General features: G+C 37.9%; 1 protein-coding gene and 1 pseudogene across 1 annotated transcript; both read right to left on the reverse strand.

Moving 5' to 3' along the window:
• Window positions 1-201: 201 nt before the first annotated feature.
• On the reverse strand, window positions 202-5,102 carry LOC145007470 (organic cation/carnitine transporter 4-like; annotated as a pseudogene).
• A 2,986-nt stretch (window positions 5,103-8,088) lies between these two features.
• LOC145004451 (chitin-inducible gibberellin-responsive protein 1-like) lies at window positions 8,089-10,775 on the reverse strand. Its single transcript, XM_078963376.1, has 2 exons — window positions 10,618-10,775; window positions 8,089-10,064 (listed from the first exon to the last, which is right to left on the reverse strand). The coding sequence occupies exon 2, from the start codon at window positions 10,017-10,019 to the stop codon at window positions 8,577-8,579; it is 1,443 nt and encodes a 480-aa protein (XP_078819502.1). The 5' UTR covers window positions 10,020-10,064; window positions 10,618-10,775; the 3' UTR covers window positions 8,089-8,576.
• Window positions 10,776-25,975: the final 15,200 nt, after the last annotated feature.

A 25,975-nucleotide genomic window follows, 5' to 3' on the forward strand; every position in this document is an offset into this window, starting at 1 on the left:
TGCCCGATCTCCTCACCGAAGGACTACACATATAATTAAAATTGGAGTTTCCCTAAACCTCTCTAATAGAAAATAAATCAATATTCTCTATTTTACTCTCCTGTAAAGAAAGAATGTCTACTCTATGTTTTAAACAAAAATCTCGAACCCAATTATTTTTCTCCTTTTGGCCTAAACCTTGAATATTTAAAGATAAGACATTCATTTTACTCCATCCAACACTCTGTGAGAATTAATAATCTCCTCTATATTTTTCATACACCTTTCCATGTTATATCCCATAGCTTGCCCTACATATACAAACTCTTCCAGTGTATTGAGCAAGGAAGGTATTTTTTCTAAAATTACAACGGTAAGAGCTCTACTAGAGCTATGTAAATCATCTTCATGCTCCACCTGAATTGATTTTGAAGACCAACCCACCTGAATAACTGAGGTTATCTTCCCATGCTCTTGCATAATCCTCGGTTTAGAATGAGAATCAACAAACACCTCTGCTTCCACATGATTACCTATAAAAAAACCACCATTATCTGCCAAAGGGAATTCAAATTGACTCCCAATACAGGAGAAGCTATCACAGGTGTAAAACCCAAAGGATGCAAAGATGTAACACTCACTCCCACATCTCAGGTAGCCTCCTTAGAGAACACATCATAGATACCAAAATGGAGGCAACTACAATGTTAATAGAGAAAGAAACGACTAAATATAAGAGGTTTTCCTCCAGAGAAGATTCCATCAGAGGGAGGCAACAACAACATTGGAAGGGGCTAAATCAGAAAAGAGATCTAAAGAAGTGGTCAGCCGAGGAGGAGGCATAAGGCATAGTGGCAGGGTTCATCTGAGGAGGAGGTAGAAGTTGACGAGGCAATGGAAGAAACCAATGAAAGAGCTCTAGTTTGGTAACGATGGTTGTTTTATTATTTAGAAGAAATAGAGAAGAAAAAGAAAAATATGGAACATAATGAAGGCACCTCCGACGACTATTAGATAAGGTCTTCAGAAGTGGAAGGTGTTGGTTGTGGGTTGTTGTCAGCAGTAGGGTTTTAACCTAGAACTCTAATACCATGTTAGATAATAGAATATATTAATTGTTGATTCTCAAAAGACAATTACATAAGAATATATAGAGAATACCTAAAGCCTAATAACTAAAACCTAAAGGGCTTAGGCCTAAACCCTAATCACTAACAGCTTCCTCCCAAATCTATCTATGAAGATCATAGTTAAAACAAACGTTGGCACCTATATAATAGCATTAATTAACATAGTAAGATAAATATTCATTTTCAGGTTGACGACATTTAATGTTAGTCCATAGAACACCACTATGTATGTGAAGTCTACTCCCATCACAAGAAACAACCGACTTCATGTTAATGGTGACTTGATAACATCTATCACTGAACCTTTCTTGATAGTTTTTATGGTTTCATTTCCGAAACCCATGTCATTATCAAAGGCAATGCGAACATTTTTAGGAAAGGTGATTACCAGTGGCTTTGGTGATTCTATGCATAATCTTCATGGATTGATTTGTTTTCCGTCGAACATGTTATCAATGAGGGGACTCCGAGATGAAAAGAAGTACACAACAAGGAAGAAAATGGAGGTTATGCAAGAGATGATGTAGAGAGAACACCATGTTTGGAATACATAAGCTATGCCAGAAAGAAAGGCGACCTCAATGGAACTGAAGTAGATGGTGGACATTCCGGCGATAACACATTTGGTTTGACCGACCAATTAGGTGGCCAGAACGAACATGCAAAGGCCGAGACCGCCGATGCTGAATATGGTGAGTACACGGATGAGGACGTAGGTCCAGGAGTTGGGGGAGATGGACGCCATGATGCCAAAAAAACAAAGCTAAAAATGCATGTGGTCATGAGTGACCCTTTTCTTCCTAGTTTAGAATCAGAGAGATGACTAAATATTCCAAGACCTGTGACGTAAGATTTGGTTGAGATATTTAACACAATTTTAATTTTAAAGAGAGAAGATCTTGATGTGCATGTGTGTTACCTATCATGCAACCGGAAAAGAACAGAGCATGAGCCAACCCAAACTTATATTTTTCTCCACACACTAATCCCCATTAAGCCACCGTCGACCACCCTTCACCGTCGTCCCACCGCCAAGAGCCTGGCTCAAGTTCACAAACACTCTTGTCGGCGTCCGATACACATCCTGAGTCATGTACGCATGTCTATCCCAGTTCATGGTCTGCAAAAATGATAACCATGGAGTGGAAGGGCCGGAGAGCCTACATCATACAAGTGAGAATGAAATGTTTGAGCTGTTAAAACCCATACTCACCGCAATATTTGGTTAACATTTGGTTGATGGAGAGCCACTCGAGTAGCGGCTCTTGGTTATCTCCGGTGGGAAATTCGTCTCGGGAGAGGAGAGGTGGTTGGAGATCATTCAAAGCCTTTGTATGAGATGACATCTGGTGATAAGTTGGTCAATTATGAAAGATATTTCTTTTATTATAAAATAATTATGAAACTCGTGTATTACATCAATTTATTTAAAAAAACTAAACAAACATGAAGAACTAATAATTTAGAAAAATCAAATTTATAAGAAAAAGGTAAAATATTTAATTATTAAAAATGAAGTGTTTATTTATCTTTTAAATTTAAACTAATAATTTAAATAAATAAACAACTAAAATAATTGGATTCAAATTAAAATTTTAGAAAATTTTTAGAAATTATAAGAAAAGTTACATTAATGAATTAGATATACATTTATTATATATTTTAAGGTGTTGGTTAAAAAGACATTACTTTTCTATATGGACACCCTATTCGCTTTTTAAGATATTTTTATTGGTTAATTTGCATTGTTTTCCGAAAAAGTAGGTTATAAATAATTAACTATAGGTTGAGTTTTAATAAAAGTGTTTATAAGTTGTTTAAGGGATATCAATTTAGAACCCCCTTAGACACATTATAAACACTTTTATTAAATATCAACCTATAATTAACTATTTATAACCTATTTTTTTTGAAAAACAATGTAAGCTCAACTAATAAAAATATCTAAAAAACCAAATAAGGTGTCTATATGGAAAAATTGAGTATCTTTTTAGCTAACACTTTTAAATATTATAAGGAATTTAATAAAAAATATAACATATTGATATAATTTAATCAAAATTTACTATAAAATAACATGTGACATAATATCTAAAAAAAATAATAAGTGATAAAATTATTTTCATTCATTAGGAAGGATAAAAAAGAACTGGTAGGTGGTTTATGAAAATATGGTGCGAAAAACGAGTGTTATAATAAAAATTCATCCGATGTTCTTTTGATTTCAACGTGTAATGCAAATTGGAGTCATTTCCGAAAGAAAATGGGGTAAAGTTTTAGAAAGGTATGAATTTGGCTGGATCTATATCAATTAATTCATTTTGTCATTTATGTAATGTACTATTAGAAAACAGTGGGTATTCCAGACATAATTTTAGCGCCAGTTTGGTTCCCTTGATAAAATTACTATTTTTTAAAATTCATTATATTTCAAATAATTAACTTTGACTAATATCGGTGGCAGTTTATACACAAAAATACAGCTAAGTAAACAGGAAAGCAAAAGGTATGGTTTTGTAGACAGAATACGTCCAAGTAAATAGAACATAGGAGTTTTGTGAGAGGAAAGAGTATATTCCCACCGCATAGTGAGAGAGAAAAACAGAGACAGTGAACAAGAAGGGTTTGGCTAGGTTTAGGTATAGGGAGTGGGGGTGGGGGAGGGGGAGGGAAGGGGGGAGTACTGTTTATTTTCTTTTTTATTTATTTTAAATAGTTTTAATTAAAAGAAAAAGATAAAATAAAATAAAAAAATATAATATCAATAAGTTTTAGAAACTATTAGGGACCATATTTATATAAAAAAATAACAAGGATCGAAGTTGTGACTTTTGATAAATTATAGGGACCGTTTATAATTTTGTCTATTATTATTATTAGTATTATATTATTATTATTATTATTATTATTATTATTATTATTATTGCAACAAGCCAACAATTCTTTTGGTTTTAACTTTTAACTTTCTTTATACATCAAACTATTAAAATATATATCCAAGTCGAACTTAACTTAAATTCCTATTGAGTCTATATGCATGTACTAGACATGTTAATCAATCACGGAAGTAATAGACAATTTCTTTACGTTCTTAAACTAATATGCTTTATTATAAATAATTTTTTTTAACAAGCAAATACAAATGTATAATTTACTCCTAAACTAACACCTAATTTCACTTATATCTACAACAAGAATTGAACCTTCGACCTTAAAGATGAAGGATATTACGATTGGGCTTGAGCTATCGATCTCAAAGATGATACACAGTTAATAACAAAAATTTCAAGCTATTCAAATTACCTAGTTCAGCCAAATTTCAGGCCTACATCAAAAAACTCATCAAAGTTATCAAAACGTATTCGAATTTAGCCTAATGTAAGTACAGGAATTCAATATTAGGCCAAAGGGTATGGAAGGTTTTTTTACGCGTAAGTGGTGACGTGTAGGGGGGTTTTCAAGCGTGAACACCCCCCCCCCCCCCCTACTGGTGAATGTGACGCGGATTGATGTGTGCTACGGACGGTCATGCAAACATTGATTGATTATTATTTTTTTGACCGTTTTTTTCTTCTTTTTTACTGTTACCTTAATTCAACAAAAAAAAAAAAACTTTTCAATTTATTTCCTCTACTATATATACACAAACACATAAACACACTAAACACATCTTTCTCTACAAATAATATCTCTCCACTATCTCATTTTCTCTCAAAAATATGGAGCAAAATCAAAATACCTCTACCACTCCAAACACCCCAGCAACCCCATCCACTCCAAATTATCAATATCAAGGTTACATTCAAATGCTAACATCTCCAATCCCGCATCAACCTCTATTTACCAACATTTCATTTCAACCAAACTACTTCTAATAACAATTACCACAATCTCAATTCCAATGTTTTCAACAATTTCGATCCCAACAATTCCAAACACAACCATCTCAACAATTCCAAACACCACCATCTCAACAATTCCAAACACAACCATCTCAAATCCCTTGTTATCAATCCCCAACTATAAACTTGGACAACGACGAAGACGACCGGGTCGAAGAGACACAACCATCTAGGCGTAGGAAATCAAAAGGAAAAGCTACAAATAGAAGAGGAACAACTTGGATCGAAGAGGAGGAGGAAGCTTTAGCTAAAGCTTGGATTTCTATATCGTGTGACTCAAGGACGGGCAACGCGCAAACGAGAACCAGTTTTTGGGTTCGTGTTTTAGATCACTTTCACTCGCTTTTGGGAAGGCAAACGGGTCGAACGTACAACGCGGTCAACGGAAAATGGCGTGAACTACGAGCGGCGTGCACCAAGTTTAACGGCATATTTGAAAATCTGAAAAATATGCATAAAAATGGTAGCAACGATTTCAATATTTTATCAACCGCATGCCAACAATTCAAAGTTACCACCGGCGGGAAAGCGTTCTGCCACCAAAAAGCGTGAGAAATTTGTCGTAAGGGTCCAAAATGGGTTCTTAACTCGGAGACTTCGCATTCGGAATCAACCACCGGCTCCAACAAAAGGCCAAGAACTTCGAAATCTGATGTGGGTTTTGGCGTCGACCTCAATGACGACTTCGATGGGACCGAAGGGGAGGGTCCACCGGAAGTCCAACTCCGTTGGCCACCGGGAAGGGATAAAGGGAAAAAAACGGCGTCTTCAAGCGGAAAAGGGACTAACGAAGACGTGCTTGCGGACAAAATTGAAAAAACTCTAAGTTTTTTACAACAAAAATTCGGCGCAGGAAACAAGCACTCACCGATCTTCAAATTTTAAACATGAAGCCGCAACCAGATACCGACCCGGAAAATTTAGCCGCGTTTCTGAAAATCCAAAAAGAAGTTCGGGAAAAGCATGGATTTTAGGTTTTAACGTTTTTAATATTTATGTTTAATTTCTATGTTTTTTAGTTATTTAGGTTTTAAGTTTTATTTTTAATGGTTATTCGGAATCTAGATTTGAAATTTTATGTTTTAAGTTTTTACATGACGTGAAATATCTAATTATGTTATTAATTTAGTTTTTTTTTTTATTTTAATCTAAATATATATATATATATATATATATATATATATATATATATATATATATATGTGTGTGTGTGTGTGTAAATTACACAAATCGTCCCTCGTGCAGGTGCCAAAAAGCGTCTTTAGTCCCTATTTTAAAAAATTAACTCGGACCGTCCCTAATTTCTTTAAAACTTGCACACTTCGTCCCTGATATGTGTTTTTGTTGCAAATGTAGTCCACACCATATTTGAAATGACCATTATGCCCTTGGATATTTATTTTTAATTAATCTAATATTATTTATTAATAAAAAAATAAAATAAAAACAAATCTCTTAAATCTCTATCTCTCTCATACGCCAGAAAATACCACAACCACTGATCTCTCTCTCTCTCTCTCTCTCTCTCCTATACTCATCCTCCTCCACAGTTTCACTCTTTTCTCCATTTTCACACGAAGGACAGTGATGGGTATTTCATTCTGGAATCTCGACCTTCTCTTCCGTGATGAACCTCCCGTCGTCTGTGTAATATCGTTTCATCACCATCGACGTTTGAACTGGTGACAATAGACAAAGTTCCTTTGTTTATTTCCAGTCACTGATGATCTAGTACTCATCCCCCATCGTTTTTTATTCTCCAATTGATGATCACCGCCTGATGACAGTGTCGCAGTCTTCGTCTCCAAATCAACACAACTCTCCATGACTAGGGTTTTGACATATCCCATCAACGGCGGCTAGGGTTTCGACATATGTGTCGAGCTCCACAATTGCCACCGACGGTGGCTAGGGTTTCGATCTTTTCCTGCATCATTGCAAATTGGTAGAGATATGGAGATCATCAAGCTCCACAGTTGCAATCGAATCTAGCGTGAAGGTGACGGGTGGATCGATCGCAGATGTATGTTTTTCTATCTCCCACCTTTTGCCCATGTATCTCTCAATCAGAGATTCTTATTCACCATTCTTCTATCTTTTAAGTTACAAGTTTGATCATGTAAAGATCAGCAGATAAAGTAAGGTAGGTGATGATCCCGATGGTAGTTTTTGTGGAGATTGGTGGCTGTGATTGGTGATAATGGTGGTTTTCTGTGAAATCGATGGTCGTTTTTGTGAGATTAGGGTTATGGATAAGGCGATAAACAGGGGAATAGCTAGCTATGATAGGTGGTGGTGCCGGAAGAGCTGGTGGTGATAGGTGGTGGTGGGTCCGAAGAATCTTGTTGCAGGAAATGAAAAGGAGAGGGGCGGGGATATTTGTTTTCTTATTTTTTTTTCTATTTAAAACTAATAAATAAACAAAACAAAATAAAAAAAGAAATTATTAAGGGTAAAATAGTCATTTTATGGTAATAGGGACTAAACGTGCAAGTTTTAAACAAACGAGGGATTGTCCGAGTTAATTATTTAAAATAGAGACTAAACTTGCTTTTTAGCACCTCCACGAGGGACAACTGGTGTAATTTACCCTATATATATATATATATATATATATATATATATATATATATATATATATATATATATATATATAAACATTGTCTAGTGATAACCATTTCCAAAGCTAGTGAGTGAATGTGTAGTGAACATGTAGTGGGAGGTGATGTAATGCATATATGACATCACTTTTCTAGTGAACATTATTATAAGCTTTTATTGAGATTATAAAAAATTAATATTTTATTACTAAAATCCGGGAAATCGTAGGTCACATTAGAGAAATCGCAAATGATCTGTAATTCAAAATAAAATTGAGTTTTTATAGTTGTGCTGAAATTGTATCTTTATTCACGAGATAGCAGCAGGAGAGTATGAAATCGAAGCGGAAGAAACCGATTTTATAGCTGACAATAATCACCTGTAAAATGAATGAGTTTTTTTTTTAAACGCTAAGTTCTTGATATTTTTTAAAAATCGACTATATTTATAAAATTCTCTCGTTAAAATATTAAGTCTAAAAAAAAGGTTAGCATTGTGAGGGCCGGAGAGATCGGGGCGGCCCAAAACGCTTATCCAATAATGATTTCATATTTCCACATACATCACTTACTTAAGTTCTCAAACCAAACATTCATTGTCAAACATTACCCTAAAGAATATTTTCATACAACTCTACTAACAATAAACAAATGTTTTAATAACTAACATTACTAACCATCATCTTAACCAATGAAAAAAAAACCATCCAAGTTATACCCAGAACTACCACATCTTATTTTAGGCTTATTTGATTACAAGAAAAAAAAAAAAAAAACATGCTCTAACACTTGCCCCTTCGATCTCAGTTGACACTGCACATGGACAAAGCAAGTGTATCATCATAAAAAGACATGAATAACATGTCTCATCTGTTCTCGATCCAATTATATTTAATCTTGTTTCATCCTGTCGTCAAGTATTATTTGATTCTGTCTTGTCATGTCCTATATAACAAACCGCACTCTCAATGCCAGGCAGATGCCGAAATAAGATTCCTCTCTTTCCACCCCAACAACATAGCTCCATCTTTTTCAACCAACATATAATTCTCTGAATAACGCTTCAAAAGATTCCTAATAACCGAATTCACATACGGACTCAACGAACACTGCGTAAACCCCGCCATCATAAACCTCGACCTCCACTTCATAAACAACTCATGTCTTTCAACTCTTTCCTTCCCTTCACACGCAATAATATTCACAATATCTCGCGCCAAACAATGTTGTTCAACCTTAATCCTTTTTTTCCTATCGATTGGTAATGTCACATCCATACTTTCAAACATCGCAGTGTAATAGTCCAAAACCTCCAAGAATCTTGGAAAGAACGCCGCAGTATTCGTATTCGATTCTTGTTCAACTAACGTAACAACTTTCGGGTTCAAAGATTTCACCATTCTTAACCTCTCGTCTCTAGGGTTTGACAAGTCGACGCTCTCATCCGCCATGTGATGCAATTGAAGGGCAAAATTGACTGCGAGAGCCTCACCGGGCCTCACATCGAGCATTTCTTTAGTCACAAAAGGTGCAAACACTTGAATCGGATGAAACTGGATTGGGATTTTGAACTTTTGTGAAACCGATTCCAACCGTTTCCCGACCAATTCCAGAGAATCACCACGTGCGTATCTGGAAACGGGATCGTCGATTCCGGTGATACGCACGTGTGGGGGCCCACCGGGCCGGGCCGCTAGGGCTTGTAAAAGGGTCATCCATTGGGTGCCTTGGGCTATTTGGAAGTCAATGATGTGGATTCGGTCTTCGGTTCGAACCGCTTCGGCTATCGCCCCGTTTGCAGCCATATACCCGAATTTTAAATACGGGCAAATTTCGTATAAAATATGCATGTAGGAAAGTAATTCTTTACCTTCGGGTTCTTTACACCTTAAAGCCCGATAAATATTGTTCCCTGAACATTCCTTTCTTGCTACCAACCCTTCGACTATATACGCGCCTAAACGTTGAATTGGGTCGCCGCTAATTGACACAAATGCCCTTGCTTGCTCCACTAATTTTTCAAATTCGTCAAGCTTGTTGCTTGCTAAAGCACTTGCGCATGCGATAAGCAAGTTGTTTAGATTGGATCCGGGTTGACCCGTACGGGTCATTGGCATGGTGACGTCATCATCGGGAGCCATTAGGGTGGTTTCTATATCGTGAAGAGCATTTTTCATGTAAGCAGTGCCACTGTGGTTAAAAGAGGTGCAATCTTCAACGGAAGAAGGGCTGTTGTCGCTTAATGTGGTGAATGTTTCTGAATCGAAAGGTGTTAAAAATGGGGATTTTGGGGAGTTTCTTGATTCGAATTTTAGGGAATTGATTAGTTTTGTGGGGATTGGGGGAGTTTGTGGGTATGATGAGGTTTGACCGGTTGTTCTGTAGCTGAAAATTTGTTCTGAGTCCATGCTATTTGTTATGCATCAGATGGTGTACATTGTTTTCTTTCGAATCTGAATGAATTAAGAAGAAAGAGATGATTGTAATCCATATAAACTATAAAGATTAAAGATTTGATAAAAGTGTGTTGAATATGATAAAAGAAATTTATAACAAATTTCCACCAACCGGCCAAACCTAAAAAATCAACTCTTTGACTCGATTTTATCCCTTTATTTAATGAAAGTAAACCATCCGGAAATAAATGAGAAATGTCTCCTCCGTACAATAAACATGACTTTCAGTTTCTTTCTCTCAAGCATTTCAACAAACGGGTAACAGACGAACCTTGAACTTAATCATTTCAAGCGAAAAAAAAAAAAAACATACTCTTCAATCTTGTTGCAGAAGTTCCGATCAGAAAAAAAATTAAGAAGGTTCACCCAGCAAGAAAAAGATCTAAAAAAAACAGAATTTTTTCTCTTGAGCATTTCAACAAACAGGAAACAACGAATCCTGACTCATAATCTTTTAAAAAAAATGAACAAATCCCATCTGATAGAAGAAAAGAAAGACTACAAAACTTTGATCAAGGTGAAATTTAAGAAGAAAAGTCCTTGGGCGTACCTTGAAGAAGACGAAAGACTAGGTCTCAGTTGACACAGCTGAAAGATAAGATCGTAGCTAAATGTTGGGTTGTATTTATATCTTTTGGTGCATGCAACGAAACTCGGGACTCAGGAGACGAAACCGATAGGGATTCGATAAAATAAGCGGCTGAGGAGCATATAAACAGAGCTGGGAGAGATGACGGAAGATAACTGAGCCGTCAGACGCGGTATTGTTGACAGCGTAGGGGGGATAAACGAGTTCACGGTGATTTAACGGATCCCGCCGTCCACAGCAATAGTATGATGACGTTATTGCCTATTTCATACACCAATTTATATTCTACTATACTACATTCACGCGACCAAAGACAGTGTTGTACACGCTCCTGTATAAAATTTAAGTGTTAATTTCAATTAGACGTACAACTTTCATGTTTTGGTTAATAAGGTCCTTTAATTTATTTTTTTGCTCTCTATGTACTTAAATTCGGTTTTTATGGGTTAAAAAGGTCATTCATTGAATAAGTGGAAGAGTAATCCGGTTGCCTTTGACTAATTAGATAGCTACGTCTACGTGCCATTATCCCTCATATTACCAATGCTTTTGTAAATTACTTAAACCAAGTTTCTCGATTAATGCTTTTGTAAATTACTCAAAACCTCAAGTATGTTCCCCACGATTTTAGAAAATTCTGATGAGCCACATCATGCAACAAGAAACCGAGAAACATGTTCATCAATGATTTCTGAAAATGTATTATCCCCATATCTTCGATTTTAGAGATGAATTTGTTGATCATCCACAATTTCAAAAAAAAAAATGGTATGTGGTATATAATCTGTCTCCCAGGTTTGTTCATAACCAGAACTCAAAACCTCATATGTGTTTCTCCACGATTTTAGAAAAATCTGATGAACCACATCCAGAAATAAGATACTGAAAAAAATGTTCATCAACAATTTCTGAAAAATGTGCTCTCTTATCTTCGATTTTTGAGATGTATTTGTTCATCATTTACAATTTTTCTTACCATCCACCATTTTAGAAAACTTGGTATGCCCTAGGACTCAATTTCATAAAACCTCATAACACATAATTCGAATTAAAGAACACACGATTTCAGGAAATACTAGAACGCAAAACAATTCAGAACATCCTAGAATACAAAACACACGATTTTCATAAAACACATGATACAAGAAAACCCTAGAAATTGATCTTAAAAACTCAAAAATCACGTTTTCGTTTTCGATTTTCTGGTAATCCCATGACGACACCGCAAAACACCGACCTTGTGCTACTCCTCACATGTCTCCTATTCCAACTTCGATTTCGCTTAAATTTTGAAGATGACAAGTTAATGCTGATTCCAAACACATGTTTCTTCACTCTTTTCATCATGATTACTAAGATTTGTCCGACTCTTCAACTCCATGAATAGTTGTGGATTGAAAGCAAAGAAGTAGATGATTAAGGGTCCCTCTGGTTTGCATTTTTTCATGAAATGTTTCAAATGATTAAATTTTTGGATTGATGATCCTTTTTAGCAAGTTTGCTTGCGATTTTGGTCCCGATCCAAACTAAAAAAAGACTATTATACACTTCTTATTCTTTTTAAGATTTTTTAAAATATTTTTAGATATTTAATAAATATTAAAAGGAAATGGATCCATCTCTCTCTACATCTATCTATCTATCTATCTATCTATCTGTCTGTCTCTCTTCCCCTGTTGTTTGCATCTGATTCACAACACCAATAAAGTGAGAACATGAAACATTTGTTTATAGATTTCATTTGATATCATCTCTAAATTCTCCTATAACTAGTGACATACATATTTTGCTGGTGTTCATCTCCAACAACTCCACCATCGGTTAAGAAGGTAGTAAAGAACTTGGTGTCGACAGAGCCCCATGATGCACACCTCCGATAAAAGAAAATTACAAGCCGCTCATGCTAGTGGATAATATGAGATTGAACCGGATTGTATGGAGACTCTGATGGTGTTGTTCGTTTTGCAAATGGATGGTCAGAAGTAGCTTAAAATGGGCAGCATTAGGGTTGCAACGAGGGGCTATCCTACCTATTTTTTCGGTGAGATATTAGAGTCCACCCCCATAACAACTCCCTCTAATGGGTTGATGTTGTTCCACCAGTGACCTATGATTCCATCGTCACTGACCCAAACACCATCGTCAACTATTCATTCCAACCCTAGCCCTTAGTTGTGATCTCTGTGATTCCATCCACCCACCGCTATTGGAAATTTGTAGCTACCACCGAACACCTTCGCTCTCCACTTTTGCTGGCTTGTAACAATTTGCATTAGGAGGAGCAGTTGTAGCAACCTTGCCGCCGGAAAACACTCTTGACATCGAGTTTTCATTTTAGAAACCCAATTTGATTTTGGTTTTGGTTTTAAATTTTGATACGTTTGAGTTTGTTTCAATGGTGAATTGGGTTTTATTTGAACATTGTATAAATGTTTTAATAGATGTCGATTTTGATTTTAATTTCATCAGTTTTGGTTTTAAATTGTTTGATGTTGATTTTGGTTTAGATTTTAATTAGAGGTTTCAAGGTTTGATTGGATTTGTAGAAAAAAGGTTTAAAGATTTTGAAGCTTACAAATTTTGTTCGGTGGTTGAACCAATTGTGGGGGCACAAAGATAGATAGATAGGTGTGTGTGTGTGTATATATATATATATATATATATATATATATATATATATATATAGAGAGAGAGAGAGAGAGAGAGAGAGAAGGGGTGGGGGGAGAAAGAGAGAGTGTGGGCCCCATACTTATTATTAATAAAATTTTAAATTAAATTGAAAAAATATAAAAAATGTATAACTAGGAAAAATATGCTTTTCAGTTTTTTGAGGGGCCAAAACACATACAAACATGCTTAAAAGGACCGCTAATCCAAAAGTTTAATGGTTTTAACATTTTTCCTAAAAAATACGTGCCACATGGACCATTTTTGTAGTTTTGTCTATATTTTATATATTAATATATGATCAATATAATCATTTTGAAAAACTAACATAAAAAGAATAATAAAGAAAATCAAGAAAATAGTCATTATTACGAAAAAAAAAAGTTTAGGTTGACTGTGATTTATTTATTTTTGTAGATTTTTACAAGACACATTTGTAGTTGGATGAACCTAAATAGTATCATGATTGTTATAAGGTTTGTATGCAAAACATAGAGAGTTTTTTTTTTGTCATAATTTCACCGAATAACCTACTTTGAAGTTAAAAATAATATGACTTCCTGACATCCAAATTGGGAGTGTAATATGTCCATAAAAATATCTTATTACAAATATTACAAATAAAAAAATCCAAATCAAATGGACTTCATATGTGAAAATTATGAATGGTCAATTTTTTTTTTCATATTTTCATGGACTATCTTACTTTGGAGTTAAAAAAGTATAGCTTTCTAGCATCCAAATTTGAAATGTAACTAGCTGGGAAACCCCCGCTCCGCGGGGTTCGGTTAAGACCAGTAAAGTATGTTGCTATTGTCTACACTCCGTGGGGTTTGGTTTTGACCATAGTTTTTGTGTTTTGATAAGCGAATCAGTCAAGCCATCTTTAAAATCACATAGAGACCAAAGCTAAAAGGGCTCAAGTTAAAATTCTAAATTTTATATAATCCATATAAAATTTACAATTTAGTCCCTCTATAGAATCAACTCGGTAGGATTTGAATTTGAAGGCACTAAATGTATCTCCCAAATTTACAGGTCAACATACACTTGACTTGGTGCGCACATTTGTTCCCGAAGCTCCAATCCTGTTTAAATATGTCAAAAATGAAACTGGATAAGGAAAGGAAAAGACTAAAGAGTGTATAAATAGGGCATAAACTACAAAAACTCCAATCCTACAACACCAAACCATCCACTCTAGCCGCCTCAGACCCAGAGGGGCCACCAGAGTCTCCCCCATCCACAGGCCCAAAAACCCAAATTTTTTATTACTGTAATATATAAATAAGGCATAAACTACAAATATCTTCATGCATATAAGGATAATATATAAGATGTATTTATGAAAAAAAACACAAAGTCTAACACATCGATTATAATATAAACAAAATAAAAACTCGAGTTGTAGCCACAATCCACAACAAAAAAGCAGAAGATACAATGAAAACATGCTTGCATCAATTCACTTCACATATATTATACACAAAAAATAGCAAAAAGTTCCTAGATTAGGGAACCCCAAATTGGGTGTTTCCCCAATTTCATTAAAACATCCTAATCTTACAACAAATTACTAATTAAATGAAAGGTGATTTACAACCCAATAAACAAAACCCTTTGAAAGCAGGAAACATAAATAAAACTTAGCTGCAAAATTTCTTATCAGGACTTTGTCATTTTAGATTCCAAATCTTCGTAGAAAGTTGTTTCAGGTTCATACATATCCAATTTCTAGCACCTGTTAAAATTACAAATCTACAAAGGAAGTTATGTTTCCTTTTTTATATTGAAATCAAGATACCTTTATTAAGATAGGAAACTTACCTTTCGCTCTTCTTTGAGGTAAAAAAACCTTCAAGTTTGGCATAAACCTTTTAGCTATCTTCGTTGCTTCATCATCGTGTGGTGGGGCTGCAGACACAAAGGCAATAAACCACACCCGCTGATCATTTTGCACGATAATTTTGAAAGATTAGGGTTACTTTTGTCCAAAACTGTTTAAAAAAAATTAACTGTTCAAACAGTATGCGAGGGCAGTTTCATCTAAAATTGTTAAATACAAATTTTTTAAGTATAAAAATATTATGCAGGGGCATTTTCATCCAAAACTGTTAAAATCAAAAATTTTAAACTATAAAAATAGTATGCAGGGGCAGTTTGGTCCAAAACTGTTAAAACCATTTTTTTTAAGTTTAAAAACAGTGTGTAGGGGCAGTTTAGTAAAAAAAAAACAGTATGTATGATGAAGTTATAAACCTAGATTCTTCATTATCAATATATTTTGATGATATGAAATCATAAATTTACCTATTTGCATACATGATACATACACACAACAAATAACTCAGCATTCAACATTCTACCATATTAGATTATTGACTAAATAACAATTTTGGTCTGTGGTTGTTATTCTCATATAGTTTTTTGCTGATAAAATACCAACACTATTCTCACTTTCATAAAGACTGAAAATCTTTTGCAAAAAGTTAATTTTAATGAATTTTGTTTAAGGCAAATTTTCACACTTCTCATCTGTAGAATACTCCCACCATGGAAAACCATGTATTAAAATAAACTTAAAAAATACAATTTTATAAAAATTAGTTATTTGTGAAAGTTTGTTTTGTTAAACCTTACCATGGTATTAATTAGTGTAACGCCCCGTTCTTGAAATATCCATTTATGGGTTCCCGAGATCAAGAGTAAGGGCGTTTAGGTCCTTAATGTGGATAAAGAGTTGACGAGAACGGACTTTCGATGGAGGAAATGTTGTAAATTAAAGATATTGGCAGCAATGGTCCTTAAGGGGGAAGTTTAGCAAAGGGGTCACATGCATGCCAAGCATGCATGTATGAGTTTGGTTGGGTACGCCCAACGTAAGCTAGACGTACGCCCAATGTAATGAAGGAAAGGAACACGGGGGTCTCTTGACGTACGCCCAACGTACTAAATGTACGCCCAGTGTACGTCTATCTTCCAGAAATCCTAAATTTAAGGCTAGCCACTATATAAGGAACATAATGGCTCTCACTCTAGCCTCCATAAACACTCTCTCATCCTCAGAAGCCCTAGATAGTCGTTCCACCTCCATTAATGGGTGTGTTTGACCTTGGAAAGCTTGTTTTAGCAAAGGAGAGCTAAGAAGAAGAAAGTGGAAGTTATCAAAGAAGGAGTGGGGTGGCTGGAGCTCGTAGATCTAGAAAGGAACCATCTTCTGGAGCCCTTTTGAGGTAAAAAGTCTCTAGCTTGACAATCATATTGTGTGGATCTATGTGTTGTGAAGTTTTGACACCATTCTTGTCCCCAAAACCTCATCTTGATGCATGAGTCGAGTTGGTTGAGATTAGCTGTCCTTTCAGACCTTAGGAGAGGTCTTGAGTAAGAAAAATGAGGTCCCCAAAGCTTTGGTTGTCTCATGTGTGATATAAGTAAGTATTAATGGATTAAGACCTTGGATTAAGAGCTTTATGGACGTCCCAAGTAATAAAGTTTGAGACTTTATGGATCCTATGCACATTTGGTCTATGGATCTGAAGTATGGGCTTAGAGCTTAAGCCATTAAGAACATATTTGGAGTTGTAGTTCAGCGAGGTTATGCCCCGCGTAAATGGGAGTACGCCCAGCGTAGTGGGTCTATGTCCCGATCCCAATTCGCAAAGCATCATTGTACGCCCAGCGTACCAAGGAGGGTACACCCAGTGTACTCCCCATGTTGGGTTTTCATTTTGGGCTTTAAGAGATTGGGTTGTTATTGGGCTATTAGAGCCTGGGCCGTGACTGGACATTATGGATGGAGTATTTTGGACTCACTAATTATTATGGACCTTGGATATAGGCATGTTTGTAGAGGTGGGCCCAATTTAGTAAATTGGGCTAACATTGGGCTTTGTATGAGAATTTGACTTTGGGCCTTGGCCCGATAAGAGGATGATGGACTTGAAAAGTGTTGTAGGCCTTAGTCATGGACTAGATTGAGTTAAGGGTGATTGGTCAATTTACCCTTGGAAGGATAATATGATTGATCTAATGGTTATTTCTGCTATGTTGGCTAGTTTGGAATTTTCGGTGAGTCGGGAGTCTATTTTTCAATTCAGAGCTTCGGAAGTTGCGAGGTGAGTTATCCTCACTATATCGACAGGGTCTAAGGCACCAAGGCCGACCCTTTATCGGATTGTAATCCGGGTATTTTTGTTGTGTTATTGCTTTGCTATGTTTGCATCCTGGTAGTTAGGATGGTATACGTTAGTGTCCGGTTAGGTCGGTATCCTATTTAGAGTATGATATGTATGTGATCTGCTAGATCAATTGACTGATGATTAATTGTTATGTGGTTATATGTTTATGTGCACATGGTTGGTTGATTGGGGTTGGGTTGAGGTGGATCCTGCTTTGTGCTGTAGGCCAACATACCCAGGGCGGACTGGATATCCCGAAGGCCCAGCGAGCGGTCCGGATAGGCTGTAGGCCCAACGAGGGCGGACCAGACGTGCCGAGGCTCGGAGAGTGGACCAGGCCGACTGAAGGCCCGGTGCGGGCGGACCAGTCATACTGTAGAATCAGAGAGTGGACCAGGTGGGTTGAAGGCTCGGTGCGGGCGGACCAACCACATTGCAGACTCGATGGATATGGCTAGACTCGAAAGGTGGACCAGGTGGACTGAAGGCCGGTGTGGCGGACCAGTCACATAGTAGACCCGATGTGCATGGCTGTTCTATGTTCTGTTATGATATGGCATGTTATGTGTATGGTATATGTGGTTAGTATCTTGGGGGTGTCTCACTAAGCTTTCGGGATTATAGTTGTGGTTTTAAATGTTTCAGGTACTTCAGGAGACCGTGGCAAGGCAAAGGCGTGATCGTACCGCTCCTCATGTTTTATGTGTTTATGAGGTGGTTCTAGGAAATACTCTAATAATAATTGTATTGAAAACCTTTTTGTAATAACTTTATGAAATTGGGTTGTTTTTGAAAAGTTTAAATTGGCTTGAATTTTATGGTCGTTACAAGTTGGTATCAAAGCCTTGGTTTGAGTGAATTGGAGGAACATTCGTGTGAATCCAGTCTCAAATCAAGGAGAGTTTTCAAAATAAAAAATTAAAATGGTTTTCAAAATTAGTAAAGGAGGACGTGGAGATACGATCAGCCGGAGCCAGTAAGTAGCCCCAAAATACCATGCAAGTTATTTGTTTATGTGATATGATAGAATAACATGTTAGTACTAGGCTAGGAATCTTCAGGAATTGCATGATAGAGTTGCTTGATTTATGATGCCTGCTAGCCTAGGGTTTCTCTTTGTATGAGATTTCCAGTGTTCCTTTAGGAGTGAGGGTTGAGTGCTTGTTATGTCTGTTCTTCTCTAGGGTGTTGTGGTGATACTTGATATAAATATGGGTAGGTGTGGAAGGTAGTATGGGCCCGTACTACTGAAAGCACAGGACCCATACGCGTATCAAGGAAGTCACAACCCCTAGGGCTGGGTTGAGAGTCGGTTCCCGGGTTAGTAGGAGGTTTCTGATGTTTGCGGTGTTTTTCAGTATGGTGGTTACGAGGCATGCTAGGATTGCATCCGGGTCGGGATTGGGAGCAGGAGAGGGCAGTCAGGGTGGATGAACACCACCCGAGGTTATCAGTCAGATGAGCACAGACGAGTTGGATGCTAGGATTCGTGAGATTCTGCATGATGAGGTTGTTGCTATGTTCCGGGCCGAGTTGTCGGAACTGTTTGGGTTGATCAAGACCGCCATGGTCGAGTATTTTGATGAGCATTATGCAACTCTTACAGAGATGGCTGTCGCGGCAGCTACAACGGCTGTAGCAGCGACATAGGGAGGAGCTGATAGAGGTTTTCAGTATTAGGACTTCGATAATACGAATCCCTTCCTTCGATGGGGTTCAGGATCCGATTGTTGCTATGCGATGGTTGTCAGATGTGGAGGGATGTTTCTTCACATGTTCATGCGCTGCTGATCAGAGGGTGAGGTGTGCTCTGAACCTTTTGAGGCTCGGGGTGAAGGATTGGTGGAGGTTGACCACGGGATCATATTCTGATGCGCAGCGAGCTGCGGTTTCTTGGGATCAGTTCAGAGAGATGTTTAGTACTTTCTATGTTCAGCGAGTTGAGAGGGAGAGATTAACGTAGGAGTTCCTGGAGCTGAAGCAGGATTCCGAGTCGGTGACGGAGATCATTAGGATGTTCACTGAGAGGGCGATGTTTTGCCCTGAGTTTGCTTCCGAGCAGGCTCAGAGGTCCCGATATCTGAGTATGCTGAAGAGGGATATCAGACAGTTTGTGTCTACGTAGAGGTGCGTGAAATTTTTGGAGTTGCACGAAGCCGCTAGGTGGCGGGAGTTGGAGATCGAGTTACAGTTGAGAGAGCAGATCAGGCTCCGGTACAGTCGCAACCGGCATCGAAACGGTCCAAGATCGTTGATTTTAGTTTGGGCAGTCAGGGCAGCCGCACTTGTGGGAAGTGCGGGAAGGGTCACACCGGAGTTTGTAGGTCTGGAGGTGCGTGCCGCAAGTGCGGGAGAGAGGGGCATTATGCGAGGGATTGTCGTCAGTCAGCCCCTGTTCGGGATGTGAGGATTTGTTATCAGTGCCACCAGGTTGGTCACATGAGGGCCAACTATCCACAACTCACTGCAGGACTAGTGCAGGCTCTAGCACCGGCCACTTTGAGGATTACAGGTGGAGGTCAGGATGGAGCAGAGCCCCCGAGGGCTTAGGGGCGTGCTTTTCAGCTTACTGCAAAGGAGATCAGGGCAGAGCCAGATGCAGCTACTGGTATGTTTTCATTTTGTTATCTTGTTATCTTATGGTTGTTATGATGTATTATATCTTCTAGTCTTGTTCGCATAATTCATGGTATTGCATTCGTTCGGTTTTTTTTTTTTTTTTTTTTTTTTTTTTTTTTTCCAGATTTGTGGTATTATTGAGGAATCGGTTAGTACCCAAGGGATTGATAGTCAAGATTTGGTTGTATGGTCTTGTTGTTGAGTATAGCATTCGCAATGTGAGAAGTGATCAGCTGGAAGTGGGACTCCTTTGGGATTCGAGATGTTAAAGTGTCGGGAGAGCAGTTTTGTGAAGGTTACTTGTTTAGAGGAAAGCAGTTTATGGATAAGGAAGGTTTGGGATAGAGATGATTGTTCTCGGCCGGATGAGTCATCTGTATTTGGAGGTCAGTGTTCTAAGTGGGGGAGAGTTGGAAAATTCTCACGAGGATCGACAAGTATTTGAGTTCGATTAGCCGTTGTGACAACCCGAAATTTCTAGCTTACATTCTTCTTTTATATCAAAGTTAGCTTCGTTTTGCTATTTTATAAATGAAGTTTCGGGTCTAAAAGAGTGCTTAAAGCTTAGTATAATTGAGTTACGTGTCGGAGGATGGGTTAGTTTGGTTGTAGCATTGGAAAAACGAGCCAAACACACCAAAACTGGTGTGTGCGGCCAGCCAGCCGCACACAGGCCAGCCACACACACCTCCAACTGCAAACACCCTCCTATATGTACTATCCTTGGTCATTTTGATCATTTCTTACACTCTTGCAAAGCTAGGACTCGAAAATCCTCTCAAGTATCATCCGGAAAGGTAACATCGTTCACCAAGAACACTAAGAACAAAATGTTTTCTGGCAGCACACCTGGCCGCATACATGTGCTGGCAGCACACCTGGCCGCACACATAGCCGCACACACATATAGTGTGTATTTTGGCCATACACTCTCTTGTGTAGCCTTTTTAACCCTTCGTACAATCATTTATGGTTGTAACACTTCAATATAAGTGTTTACTAGTCCCAAAGGTGGTCCCAATTCTTTAATTAGTTGTTCATAACACTAATTATATTCATGTATGTGTCAATATATGCTAAATAGGATTTGCGTGTGTACTCAAGTCACCACTTGATACTTAGCAACATATCCAACATTGTCATCAGAACCACTCACTACAGGTGAGTTCATACCCCTAAAATAACCTTTGAAATGTTTTTAAATGCTTTTATGGGGGGGGGGGGGGGGGAATACAAGTTGAACAATTATAGTTATTATATCAATCACATGTGATTAATGACTACCAAGCAAATGGTTTACTTACTTTCCAAACTATTTATCAAACTGTTTTACCTCAAATTATCTTACAAACTCCTTCAATGGTCAAATACTTTTACTTAAACTCTTTTAAACTTATATTCTGTGTATTTGTATAAATATAGTTATATAAGTAGGATTGAAAGGACTTAGGACTGCTAGTCTACCCTGCTTCCTGTTCTTGTTTGATGTGGTCTTAGGGTATCAAGGTTAGTTGTCCGAAGGTCATTTGAATCCTAGTTATATATTATGTATATGTATATAGATATAAAAGGTTATTTCTTTCATCCAAATCCATGCCCTTGGGTAGCAAAGGCATACAGACATGTTCATACTTTACTAATAAGCTACCATAGGGGTAGTTTAGGAAGATACTATTACTAGAACAATGAAACGTACAAAGAGTCAGTTCATCCATGAGTCAGTACATACTATGATGACAATCAAACATGAAACAGAGTGAGGAGAAACAAACAATAGACACTACGACGAGAAACAAACATACATGCTAGATAGAGAAAGAACGCACAATACAACTAACACACACATACATTACATATACATTAACACAGTTATGTGAGCCATTAAACAGGGCATGGCACTACCTGCCATGACTGTTTTTGTATCAGAATCTCCTTCATTGGGGAGCATATGATTTTGAGTATAGATCTATACTGGATTGACTATCCTACACCTTGCTGCTCGCTACAGTGGGACTTGCAAGTCTACGGGTGCCAAACGTCATTTTTACGACATCTTGCATTGTCGTTTTACTATTGAGTCGGTAGCAAGATACAGGCCGATCACATGTTACCTTAAAATATACAATTGGCTTAAGGTAATTAGTATAGCAGTAGTTTACTTAAAACTACGTTACAGTACTAAAACATTTTCCCTTTACATTTTACTTTGTGATATTCACACGATGCACGGTAATGTAGAAACTATATTTTTGGTTAATGATAGTCGGAATTGGGAAAATACACACTTTTACAAGAGATACACACACAGACACTAGATGCCTTGGTAGAAGGCTACTTTTAGTAGGAAACATAGGGTTTTCTAGAGTAGATCAAACAAACACAAAACCTTTACAAACATACACAATACAACTTACAAAACATCTTACAAATGCTTTCATAAAAACTCAGACACTAATATACTTATGAACTCACCAACTCTAAAGCTGATAAACTCTTTCAAAATAACTTGTATTCTCAGGTCGCCAATAGATGGGTACCGGAGCCGGACTTTTGAGAAGACGGAGCTCGTTCAAGACTCCTCTTTTATTTTTGATGTATATTTTTGGTGTCTATATAACTTGACAGAACACACTTGTATGAAATTATATTATTAATGCAATGGATGATGTTGTTGCTTGTTTACTACTTGCATTGTTGTGATACTGTACATGACGTCCTCCACCCCAGAACGTTTCCACCGTTCACCGGTTTTGGGGGTGTGACAGATTGGTATCAAAGCATTGTTTATAGTGAATCGAGTGTATCAACCCATAAAAGATATACGAACTATAAACACTAGCGGGATTAAAATACTCTGATAAAGAGTTTATACTTTTAAATAATAAAATATTTAATTAAGTATACGTGCTTGCATTCATACTAAAATCAGTGTCACTAGGACAGCACAAAAGTATTATGATTGTTGGACTGCACAAGTAGACTTAGAGACATATGGTCAACCCTAGGAAGATGTAGCCTGATCAAATACATTATCCGAGGAGTGATTAGCATGTGCCTAAGTATGGTTGTGAAGTTGCAACAAGTCTAAAAACTTACCAACACTACTACAACGAGAACAGTTGAACATAACACTAAACTTAAAATACTATAGGAGTATTTTGTGTTACAATAATCGCTTATGTGAGAATTAAAGATCTTTATTTGTATGTCAATAGTTGCTTAGTGGATACGTTACGGGTATATTTGCCTAGGATGTCATAGCCTAAGAATCTGTAAATCTTTTCTTTACTTCCTGTTCTTGTTTGATTGTGGGCTTAAAGTTAGGATTCACTTATTCGAAGGGCTATCCTATCATGAGTATATATAGTTGGTATGCGCTAAACAAGTATTGGAGTAACTGATAAATATCATCTAATAACTATCTAGTTAGTTTGTCTATTACTTATTTCCTTATCCCTATTCTCGCATAGATTAAATGGCCGGATTCCATATCCCCGGAGACCCGTACTTCCCCAACCACGGCAATGCATGATGGCTAGAAGAGGAACCGGAAGATGATCACCCGATTCCTTTGGATGATCATGAAGCTGAAGGCTTTTCTGATGGTTCTGACTCGGAACCCGAAGTCAACAACCTACCTCAAGTAGGCCAAGCCCCGAATAACAATCCCCGACCTGCATTTCAAGGACCCACACCTCAGTGGGCAAAAAACTTGAATACCTGGAACCATGAACATGGTCAACCCATTCCCTATAATGGAGACAAAAGTTTCTACAACCTCACTGATGGGGGTTTTGCTGACAGAATCCTACCCATTATGGTTAGTAAGATGTCTCGGAACAGGATATTGGGTCAATCATCTGTCAACCGAATCCTGGAGATTGATGCCAACACGGGTGTTAACACTGTCTATATTCGCCAACTAGAGTCTGCTCAGGAAAGGGCTCAGGTCAGCAATGCAATGCTTCAGAGGGAGCTTGCTGAAACTCGAGCAAAAGTCAGGGAACTTCGAACTCAGCAAGCAAGATCGGATAGGCGTATAAGGGACATCGAGCGTCTTCTGTCGGATTCGAGGACTCACTCTAACGGTTCTCGTCGCCGATAGGATCTTATTAAATTTTCTTTTGGATATAAACTAGTTATGTAAAAACTTTAGGCTAATTTCCTATCCTTGTAAATCTTAGACCCGATAGGTCTTGATTAGGTCGAAGTCTGTCAAAATTTTCCATTATGGTTGATGTAAGGCCTCTTTATGTCGGCCATTTTTCCCAAACTTGTTACATCTACAATTCCAGTAATATTGATAGATACCTAATCTTATGGGAATTATTATCCAAATGTCATCATCTATTATTTCTAGACCTACATTAAATCGTATTGTTGCGCTATGTAGAGTTAGTCCATGAATCATATTCATAAATTCTTCCATTAAATTCTTATCAATGTTTGCATCTTCATAAACTTATAGATCAAAGATGCCGCCTCGCAGAAATCCAAGGAGAAACCCTAATAACGAAACACCACTTCCTCAACCACCTACTCCTCAGTTCGACACGACAGCCTTGAATGTTGCTGTAGCTGCAGCTGTGGCTATAGTCGTGGCTCAATACCATTCATCAGGTTCCACTGGAGGAGGAACCCCTATTCAGTCTATTCAAGTTGAACCCCCCTGTGCGCTCGAGAGAGTGCTCCTATAAGGACTTCACGAACTACAAACCATTGTCCTTCAATGGGACGGGCGGAGTCATTTCCCTCTCGCAATGGTTCGAGAAAACCGAATCGGTTTTCAAAATCTGCTCTTGTTCCGAGGATAGCAAGGTGAAGTACGCTGCTTGCACCTTCGAAACTAAAGCCCTAACATGGTGGAATAGCCATGTTAAGTCACTATCTCTAATAGTGGAAAATGATATGGGCTGGGGATCTTTAAAAGACCTCATGATAGAGGAGTACTGCTCGAGAGGCGAGATCCAAAAGCTGGAGCAAGAACTATGGGGCCTAACCATGAAGGGCTCCAACGTAGTCTCCTACACCGCCAGGTTTTGTGAACTGGTGGCCCTCTGCCCCAAGATGATTCCTTCAGAGGGAAAGAAGATCGAGAGATACATATGGGGACTGGTGCCCCCATACCAAGGAAATGTATTGGCTTCACATCCAGCTACATTTGATAGTGCCAAGCGATTGGCACAACAGCTAATTGACCATGGGGCTCGTACCCCGACTGCAAAAACAACAACTACCCTGGCCATCTCAGAGCCTGCAAGAACCACTGAGTCCAAGCAGAAATTATGGGATGACAAGAAAAAGAATAAGGCTGCCATGAAAAGGCAGGTCATGGCAGTACATGCGGCGACAGTACCTGCCACTGCTGCTGCTCCGATAAAGCAGTATTCTGGAAGCCTACCCCTCTGCAACAAATGTAACTACCACCATGTGGGAGCCTATCGGGAAATGCAGTGTGTAAACTGCAACAGGAAGGGGCACACTACCCGTTTCTGCAAAGCTCCAGCAAGGCCAATCACCCAAGTCCCCGATGCTGGAGTGGGCCAAACTTGCTACGGATGTGGCGAGGTAGGCCACTTCAAAAGAAACTGCCCGAAGGCAGGGTTTGCCGGTGGATCGGCAAGAGTTCTGGCCATAGGTCATGAGGAAGCGATTGCCGACCCCACAGTGGTCACTGGTACGTTCCTCCTCGATAACTCTTATGCATGCATTATATTTGATAGTGGAGCGGAGAGGAGTTTCGTGAACCAAAATTTTGCTCATTTACTTAGGCAAAAATCATGAGCACTTATTGAACCATTCACTATAGAGATGGCTAATAGAAAGACAGAAAGCACTAGCAGCATATTCATAGG

The sequence above is a fragment of the Lactuca saligna genome, chromosome 7 (genome assembly GCF_052625555.1).
Source record: "Lactuca saligna cultivar CGN05327 chromosome 7, ASM5262555v1, whole genome shotgun sequence".
Taxonomy (NCBI): domain Eukaryota; kingdom Viridiplantae; phylum Streptophyta; class Magnoliopsida; order Asterales; family Asteraceae; genus Lactuca; species Lactuca saligna.